A 15,933-nucleotide genomic window follows, 5' to 3' on the forward strand; every position below is an offset into this window, starting at 1 on the left:
AGCCGAGCGTGCAAGAACCAGCCAACCACCGTGCGAGAAAATCTTCTATAATATCAAACAGGTTATGGGGGCATGTGTCGTTTTGCCTAATTTTAGGCAAAACGCCGTTAGGCAAAACGCCGTTAGGCAAATCGCCGTTACGCAAAATGCCGTTGGCCAAATAGGAGTTAGGCAAAACGCCGTTAGGCAAAACGCCGTTAGGCAATACGCCGTTAGGCAATACGCCGTTAGGCAAAACGCCGTTAGGCAAATCGCCTGTTACTCGGTTATGGCGGGCTTTTTAAAAGCAGCAATTTAAAAAATTTTATATGACGTTATCACGTAAAATTATCGTCCGTAAACCGACTTTAGAGACAACCACCCCCTTTTTATAAACTATGACTAAGGTTAAAAAAAACAAGGCACCTCTTTCCCCAGCGGCATGCCGCTGCCCAGGGTGGCCGTCAGACCCACCACCTTGGCCACCAAGGTGCGGAATGTGAGGTACTCCTTCAAGGCCACGCCTCGCAGGATAGTCTTCATCTCTGGAATACCGGAACCTGAAACACAACCTCGCCATGTTCTTGGGGCAAACAAGTACTCAGGAAACATTACCACGCTAGGCCAAATGTGTAGAAATGTGAAGCTCAAAGGGAAGCTCAAAATAAAGCTCAAAGTAAACCCCCATGTGAAGCCACACCTCTACAGGTGTACCAGTACCTGTACCTGTGCTACCTGCCCTACATTTTCGACGACGTGGCGTGTTTCAAAGGTCTCCCTTGCTCCCGCCAGTCATAGCATCGATTCATATATTCTTACATTAATAAAATGGAAGAGTTAACCTGGTTATGCACATTTTCCCCGTGTGCCGCCTATGTGTACCACCCCACAAGTGTGACGCATGTAGTGCGTGTTGCCTACTTGCAAGGCAGGTACTTCATAATTAGCTGGCATTTCACGAAAACTGCTAGCCGAGAGTGATCCGCCGAAAAAAAAAAAATTATATTACTTTCTACCTTTTTATATTAATTGTTAGTAGTATTCTACTACAGATCGGCAGCAACTCATGGCTGAGAAATTACAAACGAAAAAAAAACGATGGCCACCTCCATTTTACTAGTGAATAGAGAATGTATTGCTAATTGTGTTTTCACGGGTGTAAGATCTCTGCTATTAGAAATATTATTCACGGGTTTTTCACCCAGGTAAAAGTAGATTTATGATATTTATTTGCCCCCAGAACTGTAAAAATTATTTGATGGCAACCAGGCCATTTGATTCGGTTCACAAATAGCACTCAAACTGACAGGTTTTTGTAAGGTAGTGATTTAGTGCAGAAAATATTAGTTTGGTGTACGTCAAAATCTATAACAAAATTAACTGCATTGGAACATGAACATTCAAAGCGCAAAATTATTTAATTACGTTGACAAAGCACCAGCTTCGTCCACCATGACAGTATTTAGATGGTTGCGTGACAGCATCGTATAGTCCTACTGGGCCAATTGAGCGCGCTGCCTGTAATGTACGGTCTGTGATTGAACTACCGCGTGTGTGTAGTTATCTATGGACTGCGGGGCGGTCTATGGTTGAACTACCGTGTGTGTGTAGTTTACCTATGGACTGCGGGGCGGTCTATGGTTAAACTACCGCGTGTGTGTAATTTACCTATGGCCTGCGGGGCGGTCTATGGTTAAACTAACGCGTGTGTGTAATTTACATATGGACTGCGGAGCGGTCTATGGTTAAACTACCGCGTGTGTGTAGTTACCTATGGACTGCGGGGCGGTCTATGGTTGCACTACCGCATGTGTGTAGTTACCTATGTACTGAGGGGCGGTCTATGGTTGCACTACCGCATGTGTGTAGTTACCTATGGACCGCGGGGCGGTCTATGGTTGAACTACCGCGTGTGTGTAGTTACCTATGGACCGCGGGGCGGTCTATGGTTGAACTACCGCGTGTGTGTAGTTACCTATGGACTGCGGGGCGGTCTATGGTTGCACTACCGCGTGTGTGTAGTTACCTATGGACTGCGGGGCGGTCTATGGATCACTACCGCATGTGTGTAGTAACCTATGGACTGCGGGGCGGTCTATGGTTGCACTATCTCGTGTGTGTAGTTACCTATGGACTGTGGGCCGGTCTATGGTTAAACTACCACGTGTGTTTAGTTACCTATGGACTGCGGGGCGGTCTATGGTTGCACTATCGCGTGATTCTAGTTACCTATGGACTGCGGGGCGGTCTATGGTTGCTACCGCGTGTGTGTGGTTACCTATGGATTGCGGGGCAGTCTATGGTTGAACAACTGCGTGTGTGTATTTACCTATGGACTGCGGGTCGGTCTGTGGTTGAACTACCGCGTGTGTGTAGTTTTCCTATGGACTGTGGGACGGTCTATGGTTGAACTACCAAGTGTGTGTAGTTACCTATGGACTGCGGGGCGGTCATTGGTTGAAAAACCGCAAGTGTAGTTATCTATGGACTGCGGGGTGGTCTATGGTTGCTACCGCGAGTGTGTAGTTACCTATGGGCTGCGGGGCGGTCTATGGTTGAACTACCGCGTGTGTGTAGTTACCTATGGATTGCGGGATGGTATATGGTTGCACTATCGCGTGTGTGTAGTTACCTATCGACTGCGGGGCGGTCTTTGGTTGCACTATCGTGTGTGTGTAGTTACCTATGGACTGTGGGCCGGTCTATGGTTGAGCTACCGCGTGTGTGTAGATACCTATGGTCTGCGGGGCGGTCTATAGTTGCACTATCTCGTGTGTGTAGTTACCTATGGACTGTGGGCCGGTCTATGGTTGAACTACCGCGTGTGTTTAGTTACCTATGGACTGCGGGCCAGTCTATGGTTGAACTACAGCGTGTGTGTAGTTACCTATGGACCGCGGGGCGGTCTATGGTTGCAATACCGCGTGTGTGTAGTTACCTATGGACCGCGGGGCGGTCTATGGTTGCACTATCGCGTGTGTGTAGTTACCTATGGACCGCGGGGCGGTCTATGGTTGCACTATCGCGTATGTGTAGTTACCTATGGACCGCGGGGTGGTCTATGGTTTAACTACCGCGTGTGTGTAATTACCTATGGACTGCGGGATGGTATATGGTTGCACTATCGCGTGTGTGTAGTTACCTATGGACTGCGGGGTGGTCTATGGTTGCACTACCGCGTGTGTGTAGTTACCTATGGACCGCGGGGTGGTCTATGGTTGCACTACCGCGTGTGTGTAGTTACCTATGGACTGAGGGATGGTATATGGTTGCACTACCGCGTGTGTGTAGTTACCTATGGACTGCGGGGTGGTCTATGGATGCACTATCGCGTATGTGTAGTTACCTATGGACCGTGGGGTGGTCTATGGTTGCCGTATCGCGTATGTGTAGTTACCTATGGACCGCCGGGTGGTCTATGGTTTAACTACCGCGTGTGTGTAGTTACCTATGGACTGCGGGATGGTATATGGTTGCACTATCGTGTGTGTGTAGTTACCTATGGACTGCGGGGTGGTCTATGGTTGCACTACCGCGTGTGTGTAGTTACCTATGGACCGCGGGGTGGTCTATGGTTGCACTATCGCGTATGTGTAGTTACCTATGGACCGCGGGGTGGTCTATGGTTTAACTACCGCGTGTGTGTAGTTACCTATGGACTGCGGGATGGTATATGGTTGCACTATCGTGTGTGTGTAGTTACCTATGGACTGCGGGGTGGTATATGGTTGCACTATCGCGTGTGTGTAGTTACCTATGGACTGCGGGGTGGTCTATGGTTGCACTACTGGCGTGTGTGTAGTTACCTATGGACTGCGGGGTGGTCTATGGTTGCACTACCGCGTGTGTGTAGTTACCTATGGACCGCGGGGTGGATTATGGTTGCACTACCGCGTGTGTGTAGTTACCTATGGACCGCGGGGTGGTCTATGGTTGCACTATCGCGTGTGTGTAGTTACCTATGGACCGCGGGATGGTATATGTTTGCACTATCGCGTGTGTGTAGTTACCTATGGACTGCGGGGTGGTCTATGGTTGCACTACCACGTGTGTGTAGTTACCTATGGACCGCGGGGTGGATTATGGTTGCACTACCGCGTGTGTGTAGTTACCTATGGACCGCGGGGTGGTCTATTGTTGTACTACCGCGTATGTGTAGTTACCTATGGACCGCGGGGTGGTCTATGGTTGCACTACCGCGTGTGTGTAGTTACCTATGGACCGCGGGGTGGATTATGGTTGCACTACCGCGTGTGTGTAGTTACCTATGGACTGCGGGGTGGTCTATGGTTGCACTACCGCGTGTGTGTAGTTACCTATGGACCGCGGGGTGGATTATGGTTGCACTACCACGTGTGTGTAGTTACCTATGGACCGCGGGGTGGTCTATGGTTGCACTATCGCGTGTGTGTAGTTACCTATGGACTGCGGGGTGGTCTATGGTTGCACTACCGCGTGTGTGTAGTTACCTATGGACTGCGGGATGGTATATGGTTGCACTACCGCGTGTGTGTAGTTACCTATGGACCGCGAAGTGGTCTATTGTTGCACTATCGCGTGTGTGTAGTTACCTATGGACTGCGGGGTGGTCTATGGTTGCACTACCGCGTGTGTGTAGTTACCTATGGATCGCGGGGTGGTCTATGGTTGCACTACCGCGTGTGTGTAGTTACCTATGGACTGCGGGATGGTATATGGTTGCACTACCGCGTGTGTGTAGTTACCTATGGATCGCGGGGTGGTCTATGGTTGCACTGCCGCGTGTGTGTAGTTACCTATGGACTGCGGGATGGTATATGGTTGCACTATCGCGTGTGTGTAGTTACCTATGGACTGCGGGGCGATGACGTGCACGAAGCCCGCGGAGAAGAGGATCAGGAAGACGGGCAGCGTTATCCACGCCACGTACTGCAGCACCACATGACTTGACGCCAAGTCCTTGTACAGCCAGATGCGAGCTGCAACACACAACTGTGGACTCTGCAAAGTCTTCCCCAGAGCACATCTCTAGGCCACAGTCTCCCCAGAGCACATCTGTAGGCCACAGTCTTCCCCAGAGAACAACTTTAGGTCACAGTCTTCCCCAGAGAACATCTGTAGGCCACAGTCTTCCCCAGAGCACATCTGTAGGCCACAGTCTTCCCCAGAACACATCTGTAGGCCACAGTCTTCCCCAGAGAACACCTGTAAGCCACAGTCTTCCCCAGAGCACATCTGTAGGCCACAGTCTTCCCCAAAGCACATCTGTAGGCCACAGTCTTCCCCAGAGCACATCTGTAGGCCACAGTCTTCCCCAGAGCACATCTGTAAGCCACAGTCTTCCCCAGAGAACATCTGTAGGCCACAGTCTTCCCCAGAGCACATCTGTAGGCCACAGTCTTCCCCAGAACACATCTGTAGGCCACAGTCTTCCCCAGAGAACACCTGTAAGCCACAGTCTTCCCCAGAGCACATCTGTAGGCCACAGTCTTCCCCAGAGCACATCTGTAAGCCACAGTCTTCCCCAGAGAACATCTGTAGGCCACAGTCTTCCCCAGAGCACATCTGTAGGCCACAGTCTTCCCCAGAACACATCTGTAGGCCACAGTCTTCCCCAGAGAACACCTGTAAGCCACAGTCTTCCCCAGAGCACATCTGTAGGCCACAGTCTTCCCCAAAGCACATCTGTAGGCCACACAAGTATTGGCGTTACTGTCGACAACGAGGCCGCCCCAAAAAAGTCAAGATGCAACGTCTGGACGTGTCTGGAAAAATATTACAAGCTACTAGAAGATGTATATAGCATTAAGACCCAATAGCTTTGGTAAAAAAAAAAAAAAAAAAAAAAATTAACAATTTTAAGTTTTAACTGTGTGAAGTGATATGTAGATCAGTTTGGAAGCTATTTTGGGGCCTAAGCCATCGCCATGGAAATGTGACAAAGACGTTACGTCAAACTACCCGGAATCATCTTGCAGTGGTCTGCCATGGCCTTTCGCTGTGTGGAGGTGAACGGGAAATGCAACATCCAGTCCTTAACCCAGAGAGAAAATGTCCCATAAGTGAAAAATCCTCGATCCAGCCGGGAATCGAACCAGAAACATTGGTAACATCGACCAGAACTCGACCAAATGAGCCGGAGAGCATTAAAATAATACCCGCATAAAATAAGCATTAATATTTACAGCTGTTGTAAGCTAACTGTATTTTAATATTATGAAATGATTTTTTGGAATAATATAAACTTAATTGTTGAAAGAAGTAAGTAAACAATCATTCCCCGTGCAAATGAATGCTAGTTTGAATAAAATCAATCCACTTACATAATATTCACCGTCAATGGCCGGATTTACTAAAAAATAAATAGTATTACATTTATCATTAATTACTACAATTAATAAAAACTCAATTGTGTTTGCAAACAATCAGTAACATGGTTTTGGAAGCATACACTTTATTTTTCGGAGATAGTTACGTTTATGGTTGTACACGCTCCCTTAGATTATATTGTAGGTATAAGAACAGTAATTAGAAGCCAAAAAAAAAAAGGACGAATTATAAAACCAACCAACCTCCAGCTTCTTACATTAAAGTTAGAGATAAAACGCATTTATATGTAACAGTCTTTTGCATAAGATTTCAAGATAACTGATTGTTTTAATCACTGTACAGAATATGTTTTCGTAGGATTTGACTGTATTGTCAATAAAATCTTAAACATATTGTTACGAATGAAAAAATTCCCAAAAGGATAGCCCAATAATTTCAAAAGAGTTTTATTTATATTAATACTTACACTATTAACTTAATTACAACACAAAATATGTGTCCACACATTAATCACTCCTTCATTAAGTCTAAAATTTGCTCACCCCAGTGTAGCTCGGCTCAACAGTGACTGTCTATTCTGTTCGTCACTTACCGCGCACCTTTGTCTCAGCACACTGCCTTACACTGCTCACTCGTAAATCGCACACAGCAAAGTCCTGGATGCTTTGGTCCCCGATCAACCAATCTTCGCACACGAAGCCCTTCGTTCGTCTTTCACTTCATCTCACCAATGGGTCACTAGTTCTCTTCACTTCACTGCCCTCTCAGGCCAATCTCTCCATTTATATACCTCCCAAGTCATGCTCTGGAAAGGCCTCGTAGCCCTCCGAAGTGTCGCATCATCAGAATCCCCGACTTAACACTCAAAACCCCGAGAACAACGAGAACAATGGAGTCCTAGTTATGCCACTTCACGCAATCGGGGCTCAAAGAATTTGCCTAATCCTCAAGAGTCACAGAGAATTCTCCAGGCTAAATGATAAACCACTGGGCATAGGGAAGGGGGTAGCGAGGTGCTAGTGGTAATCGGATTGAGAATATAGCAGTAATGAATTGAGTGCCCCCCCCCCCCCCCCAATCAGGCAGGCGCGCGAGCTGGCTGGCCAGCATCATCACTAGATTCCTTGTAACACTGCCCCTTCTTAAAGCCTGTCCGTCCGGAACAGGCAAAACATATCTTCCAGGTTATTCTCTCAACCGATCAAAATGTACCACTTTCATTTGTCCCCTCTTTATTCTCTGGATGCGGTAGACCACATCATTTAGTCGTTTTAACACTTCATATAGGTATTTCCAGCCACTTGAAGCTTACGACACATCCATTTATTTCTTTGCGGGTTACTTAGCAACATCAAATCGCCTTCATTAAATCTGGTCAAATGTCACATAGGTCTTACCTTATCTTCGTCCAGTTCGTCAATAATGTAAATTTTTTGCAGGCCTCATCATGTATGACTGTCCTACGCTTCTCCACATGATTGGCATAGTCAGATGTGTTGTTGGCTATTGGCAAAGAACAGCGAAACTTGATGTCACAAGGTAGTATCAACTCCTGTTCAAACCCAATACTCGCCGGAGTAAGTCCTTAGTCATGAATGGCAGCCCTATATGTCATCAGGAATAATTGGATATGTTTATCCCGGTCTTGTTGGTAATCAGCCACCATTTTGGCTAGGTGCTCTTCTAGGGTCCTGGAAAGCCACCATGTCATCAGACTTAAGTACCCCGTAACCGACATACCTCCTGGAATATAGTCGATTCAAAATTGCGGCCTTGTTATGACAGCAGCTCCATTCGTACCCCAAATCTGCAGGTAAGGTTGTTTACTAGTGTGTATACCATGGTAGTACCTTCCTGGTTAGGAAGAGCATAAGCATCTGGCCACCAGAATATAATGGTTACCATCTTTAGTCTTGGAAAATGGCCCAGAAATGTCAATGGCTACCCTCTCAAATGGGGCTCCAACATTTTAGGAACTCATTTTTGCACGACTACGGTACTGTGGCCCCTTTCGGACTAATATGTGTTACACTATTCACACCAAGCCTCTACATCCTGGTGGCACTTTAACCAGTAGTAATGATGACGAATCTTGGCCAGATTTTATTCACTGCAAGCTGGACAACCACAGTCCTGCCATGCTTTCTTTCATCACTTCCGGAACTATGCTCTTCGGGAGGGATAGCTGCATGGTAACTACTTTTCGATTCGGACTCTTCCACCCTCTCTTCGATAACCATCCACTATCCTTAAAGAATTTCACTGTGCCCGAAACACTTTTGCAGTTCTTCCATCACTGGATATCTCTTGTCACGATAGGCATCCTGTATCTCTCTATAACAAGCCCATAATGGACCCTAAGTTAGAGAAAATAACATTAAAAATAATATATCCAAATTTACTTTTGATGATGTTCGTATTATATCTAAAATGTGTGCTTTTAAATACAAATATTATAAACACAGTTTTAATACGGTAAAACCAATTAATTGTAGAAAACAGATTAAATAAAAACCATTAATCTTCAAAACATTATCATACATATTTTCTTGATTTAAAATATTCATGGTATGGTATATTTATTAATAAATTGACCACCTTACAAAAATAAACTGTCTTTAAGTAAAATGGCACTCAGTGATCGTGAATGCTCAGGTGTTCCCCTCATATGGTGAGGATAGGTAGTTCGATCCTTACTTCCAACATGACAATATTGTAATTCCGGTCGTCTTTAGGCCTTTTTGTTGTGCCGCCAATCAGTATTTTTGGCACAATTTTAAATTTGGATTTTTAAAAAATTCTATCACCAGTCATTCTTTTTCTGCAATAACTTAAACTTGTTCATCCTCCTGTACACTCCAGTTTAATATTTGTCAGACCTGTCTCCCCAATCCTTCCCAGCATATGATTTTGCCTACCATTCAATGACCCAACAGGGCGATCGTTTTATCCCCGCCTTTGTGCACGTACGTCGCCTGAAATTCGCCTCCGAGCCATTGCAAGAGCTGCTAGGTCCTGCAAGCTCTCAGGGCAGGCTGTTTCTAAGACCACGCCTGACGTGAGCACTCCAGGGCATGATCTCGAGTCATTTTCACCAACATTCAGTCACGCCTCCAGGCTCAGTAGAGCCTCGTTCCCACTGTCACCACAGTTTTAACACCCACCCCCCTCTCCAAAGCTTTTCTGGGAAAATGGCCCAGAGCACTGAGCGTCCACTAACACCCGTCAGGGTCGGCCTGTCCCAAGGCCACGACTCCAGTCCCAAAAATTACATGCATATGCACTCTAGTGTAAGTGTTGCGAATCACTTCCCCTGGGTGTTTGAACGCTTGCTAAACGCCTGCCCTCTGGCGTCTCCCGCAGCAACCAGTACCCCGTAGTTCCTTCCCAGGCCACCAGAGCGCTGGCCTAGTCCGCTCCATAAGCCCCATGCTTTAACTGTCGCCTCGTGTGAGTCGACCTCTACTTGGTTCAGACACACCTCAGTAGGTCGCGCTGACATCGGCCAGTACCACCAACTTAGAGATATCGAGGTCAGTATTTCTCGACAAGCCCATCGGTAATCTTCGGAACCTTTCGGTCCGGAAGCCGAAGCCTTACCCCTTTCCTTTGTTTAACTTCGCCTTTTAATTACGAGTCGCTGCCGCCCCAAACTTACAACGCGCCCCGACTCTGGACTGACCACACCGTATCTCTGGCATGAGGACGTCGCTCCGTTTTTTTTTACGATGTAATCTGCTAGACAAGGGATATGATTCCCACAACTTTAGTGATTGGCATTTAGTCAGTCCGTGTAGGTCTACTTCGTAGGAGTATTCATGTTTTGTTAATCATAATTTATTAATTTTTTTTTAAATCATGGAAACATCCGCAACAACCGCGGGTTCGCGAGTTCAGCACCCGGGCTGATCCTGGAAGCCACCTCCCTGTTTGACAGTTTCCAAGAAACAGACAAGTTTTCAAGAAACGGTCAAGTTTCCAATAACCGGACAACATACCTCTGTTGCACATGTTGATGCCGCGGTCCATGAAGAGCTGAGGAAGGCCATGTTGATGCCCAGGAGAGCCAGAAAGACCTGAAGACTCAGAAGCACGCACAACATACCTCTGTTGCACATGTTGATGCCGCGGTCCATGAAGAGCTGAGGAAGGCCATGTTGATGCCCAGGAGAGCCAGAAAGACCTGAAGACTCAGAAGCACGCACAACATACCTCTGTTGCACATGTTGATGCCGCGGTCCATGAAGAAGCTGAGGAAGGCCATGATGATGCCCAGGAGAGCCAGGAAGACCCAGTCCTCGCCCAGCTTGGCGAAGGTGTGCCTCCACACGTAGCCCGCCGCGAGCATCAGCTTGCTGATGCACTTGCCCTGGTATTCGTGCAACTCCTTGTTCCTCTCGCGGTCTTCCTTCCTCCTCTTCTTCTCCAGCACTTGCAGCTTTCTCGCTTCCTCGCGCGCATACTCTCCCAGGTCCTTGGTGTAGCGGCCATACATCTGCAACACCAGACATCCTGTCGTTAGCAAAGCCTTCAGTCAAAAGGCAGATGTGACTTCAAAACAATCCAAAGAAGTAAACTGGTATGAAAGGGACCATGACAGATGATGGTCACCAATTTACTTTAAACAAGGTAGTCCAGGTTCAATTCGTCTGATTCGGACGATTGTTCTTGCTAAAGGGAAAAGAAATAAATATTTCCATGAGATAGTGTGAATCTTTTTATCACGCAAAGTTGTTTCCTCCAACACTATAACGTATACAGATCTTAACCGCCGAAAAAACCGGCCGTTTAAAGCACAGAAATCACTGGAAGGACCCAGATAAATTTTAAATCAGAAAAAGTAAAAAAAAAAAAAACATCAGTTGTGTATTCTCAGTATACTAAACCTTAGTATAAAAATAATATTATTTACTACGAGAAAAGTTATTCAACAATACCAAGCTTGAATTTTGAATAGTTCCTAAATGCAGCATCAAACACTAAGCTTTGAATGCTGCTTGATTTAAGCATATTCTGTAATATACAATAAAATTCTGGTGACGTCAACTGACACAGCCTTCCTAATCGTTTATCTCAGTTAAGTTAGTAATTGCCTCATTATGTAAGCCATTTTCTTCCACGTTTACCGCCATAAAGGTCTATATTTAGAAAATATGAGCATTACGTAAGGGCGAAAGTCACTAGTAGCACAGCGAGGTCCTGTGACTGCTGAAGGGGGCAGACACCACCGATTTGACGATATCATTTGTTTATTATTATCTTTTAAATCAAAAGTATCATTTTATGCCTTTAGTAGTAGAATTATATATACATATATATCACACATATACAATCTCACACTAAATAATGCTTCCTGTTGGTTGTTCATGCTAAATATATTACATATTGATCTAATTACTATGGATACATTAATTTAAAATGATTTAAATAAACTTACCCCTATTACACCCTTTTTATGTGGGATTTCTGAAAATGATAAAAATAAGTGCACACTTTGGTATGTTTATTACACTTGCATGATATTTTAACTTCTGCCTTATACGCTTCGGAAATGTGTTTATTTTTAAACCAGTATCGTTTTACACTTTTCACGCCCGTTAAGGGGATTGGTGCACCAGCATCGTATTAAAAAAAACAATATATTTGTTAATGATTCAGCTGCTAGAGAAGATTTGAACCATTCTGGTGTAAAATTTATTTTTCTATTTTTTATTTTAATTAAGTTATTGCTTATTTTCGGGAATTTTTTAAATTCAAGCTTTATTAAAAAACTATAAAGAATTCAGTGGTAAAACTTTCGCAGATAAATTTTCAGACACGGGAGATATGACTGTGACCATTATTTTATCTGTAATCATTATTAATTTAACGTATTTAAAATTTTAATTTTAATAAACAAGCTGCTACGAAATTACGTGATATTCATTTGCGAATTTAATAACATTCGCGTTTTCATTTGTAATTCAAACGCCTACATATATGTCGGCTGAATGATTGACTTTATTTTAGTCTTTAGCTTATTGCAGTCGGATCTAAAGTAAAAATGTAGCTGTAGAAATTTGAGCAGCGTGCAAGCTCGGATACGAGGAATTATGGAGCGCGCTGGACAGTAGTGACACCTTGCGACAGTTTTCCAAACTTTTTGCAGCTCGTTCCCACCCAGCCACAGCTGTCTGCTGTTTACGAAGGGGAGACGGGATTTCGCGGGAAACTGATATGAAGGTCAACGTACTCATTTTCAGTAGATAAGAGAACGTGTTTGGTATAGCTCGGCGTATAATTGAATGGTTATTCTCTGTTATTATTTAGCACAGTGATTTAGCTAGATGTTTTTTGTTGTAAGCGTGAGATTTATTCAGGAATAAAATGCACCAAGCAGCGTACACAAAAGAACAAAACTATCGAAAGCCATTAGAGCGCTTAGAAAAAAGAATAAAGAAAGATACGAGATTATTTTGTTATAGCTTTTTTTACCATATATTTATTTTTCAGAGTTGCGTATGTACAACGCGATGGACGCGATGCGACAACAAAAAGATGGGTAAAATTTTAAACATGTTTTTTTTTTTTTGTTTTTTTTCAGCAATGCGTGAACCATTCATTAACTATACTCAACATGTATCCGTATAATTACGTTTGAGTTTTTTTTTATGACAGGCACCAATGTTAACAAGTTTATTAAGCCACAATAGACTTTTTTCAGAAAACTAAGTGTAGCAGAAAACACTCAACATCACACAAAATCAGTTTACATGAATGCAGTTTTAAGAAGTAAGCTACGTAAATAATAGTTAAAAATTATTTAATATCTGCTGGTAACGTTTCCAAAGTATCAGCTTCGCCTTCATTCACGAACAATATTCGTGAGCTTATTTATTTATTATGCTGGCTATTCGTTGGTGACTGTTAGGACTGCAAAATTAGTAAATATTTTTCACCCTATCCTGAGTTAAATCTAAGTGTGCGCGGTTAGATGAGGACCTAGATGTGTCTCAGGCTTACGCCTTTACACTCTACTCATGCGGGGTATTAACCATGCGCGTAAGGGCGCGTTGCCATTGACCTGTAGGATAGTCTCAACAATCCTCTACGAACTCGAAAAATGTCACCTGCTCATTGGCTACTTGACTTGTGACAACTGTTTTTTGTAATGCCGGTGATTCATCGTTGATTTTGTTGAGGAGTTTTCAGTGGCCGAATTGAAGAAGCAGTACACATGTTACATGCTTGAATTCATAGCGAATGGAAACCACAAATATTTACTGATGTAGTGGTTGGTAAAAAAATATATATATAATATTCGCATCGCGTCCATTGCTTCGCGCCATTATGGCTCCTATATTATATGGATTTATAAAATATAACGATTCATTTACGACACTTAAGATAAGGTGTGTAGGATTTTAAGAATTCACTTGAATTAATATTTAAGAACATATTTCAGGATAACTTATGTAGACGCTCGTACAGACGGCACCGGTTGTGATGACTCATTGTTACCAGAGCAGGGGCCACGCATGTGAAACCTCAACACAACTCGAAAATCAGTAAGTGTTACATTGAAATGTGTCTGCTACAAATGTTCAGGAATTATAATTTTGAAATCGAGTAGAAATATTCCTGCAATCAGCATTAGGTATATTTTAATAGACATTGAAAGCGAATCATTAAGTAGCTTCAAAATCCAAATACCGGAATACAGATAGTCTGTAACAATACAGACCTCACAGACTAGATATGGTCCAGATTGTTAATACTAACACATTTGTAAAAAAACTGACTAGTTACTGAATATGTTGAAATTTTGTAAACCTGTTACTTTAGATGATTGGTGATGTAATAATGTCTCTTGGAAACTACATAAGATTTTAACTGCTTTTATTTCTCCATAAATTCGCAAATCACCATGGCGGCCATTTTACGATCATGATTTAGTTCTTAAATTTTAAATTAGTTTATTTGTTGAGAGCCTGGTACAATGTGTCTGACCACTAAAGCGATCCGAGCCGCGTAGTGTATACTACTGCGAGGTTGCCGAAGTAGGCTCGGGTCGGGACGAATTTCGCTGTGAAGAAACAAAGGTTTTTAATACATGGAAAATTATCCCAAAGCAAAACTTTTGTACAGTAGTAGAATGAAAATTTCTTAGTAACACGTCAAAAGTTTACTGATGAAACCTTGTGATCACACCAATAATGAGCAGTTGAGTCCTTAATGATAATTTCTACAATGATCCACAAAAATGTTTCGTAAATTTAATAACTTTAATACTTTTTTAAGCCGGTTCTCATTATGGCACCAAAGTAATATAAAAGAATGTCCTACATGGAAACTGTGATAAACACCTCAATGTTTAAACGTCCTATTATTAAATTGGTAATTTTAATCATAAAAGGTAAGAAAAATATATCTTTTATAGAAATTTGACTACATGTTACATAAATATGTTGAGTGTAGCGTCAAAATCACTTCATATATATTGTCTGTGTGTGTGTGTTTTTTTAAAGGTTTAAATGTGTATATTTTGAGTGTCTGGTACAATAGTCTGACCACTGATGTATTTCAAGATGCGTAGTGTGTGTGCAGCAGTGTTAGTCGCTCGTGCTGGGACTTTTTTGCTCCAGAAAACTAAGGTTTTTAATGTATGGTAATTCCAGACTGAATTTTACTCTGAAAGAATAAAAGTTTCCTAACTGCAAGTGATTTTTGCTGCTTACGTAGATAAAAATCTTCCAGGATGCGATTTGCTTAGTTAAAAATGTTAGTATGATCGACTCTTTAATTTATAAATTATAAATAAATAACAATAGAACTTCCCGGAAAGTTGTGATAAACTGACGATATTGCGCGAGTAGCAGACCCGTACGTGACTACAGAGAAAGGTAATTTTCCTTGAACGTTGAGATTTCTGGGACGAACACCCTCTCACAGCTGGGGTCATAAAATACGGTCAAACTCTTGCAAAAACATCCACCACCGCTCTTTGCCACTAGCAATTCAACGAAGTAAGCTAGGCGCAGCACTCCAATGAATTAACTTAGAAAAAAAATACTAAATATGTAATTCTATCAATACATTTTACAACACAACTTATGTTTTATTTATTTTCTGGAAAAAAAATAATATTATCATATGAATTATGTTATAAAAGTGACAAAACTCAATAAGCACATTTACGGTGTATCGTTTTCTTCAATTGTTATGTAGTAAACTAATTTCATATAATTAAATATATATATTTTATAATATAGGCTACATTAAAATTTTGCACAGTTCTGATCTAAAATAATATAATGTATTAGAAATAAACAATAATTATATTTTTTGGTATTAAAATATTTTTTAATAATAAAATTTTTGTAACAAAATACGAACACACATATATAAAACCAGAGGTCCACTAGAATTTTGATTTACAAGTTCCAAGCAGAAATTGTTTATTGTTAATTTTATTGTATCAAAAATCATTCATATAAGAAAAAAGAATATGTATATCTCAATAGATGTAACATGAATACACCCTATCATATGCATTAAATATATTTTAAGTAATTCCTAAATAAGACCAAGTTTATTGAGTGTCGCAGTACGCAGCGTGTTTCAAAGCCCGCCGGCCGTGAAAGATCAGTACGGCCGCAATACACT

The 15,933-nt window shown here is 42.7% G+C and overlaps 1 protein-coding gene across 5 annotated transcripts in view; it reads right to left on the reverse strand.

Annotated features, from left to right (window-relative positions):
* Positions 1-15,933, reverse strand: part of LOC134529848 (chloride channel protein 2) — a 207,082-nt gene that overhangs the window by 46,623 nt on the left and 144,526 nt on the right. For 4 of the 5 annotated variants that reach the window (XM_063364358.1, XM_063364357.1, XM_063364355.1 and 1 more), the window contains 3 exons: positions 10,501-10,783; positions 4,806-4,937; positions 406-539 (listed from right to left, as the gene is read on the reverse strand). In XM_063364358.1, the coding sequence (XP_063220428.1) occupies positions 406-539; positions 4,806-4,937; positions 10,501-10,783 (549 nt within the window). Of the gene's footprint in view, positions 1-405; positions 540-4,805; positions 4,938-10,286; positions 10,357-10,500; positions 10,784-15,933 lie in introns of those variants that run through there. The other variant, XM_063364360.1, reaches the window with a different exon arrangement.

The sequence above is a fragment of the Bacillus rossius genome, chromosome 2, assembly GCF_032445375.1.
Source record: "Bacillus rossius redtenbacheri isolate Brsri chromosome 2, Brsri_v3, whole genome shotgun sequence".
Taxonomy (NCBI): domain Eukaryota; kingdom Metazoa; phylum Arthropoda; class Insecta; order Phasmatodea; family Bacillidae; genus Bacillus; species Bacillus rossius.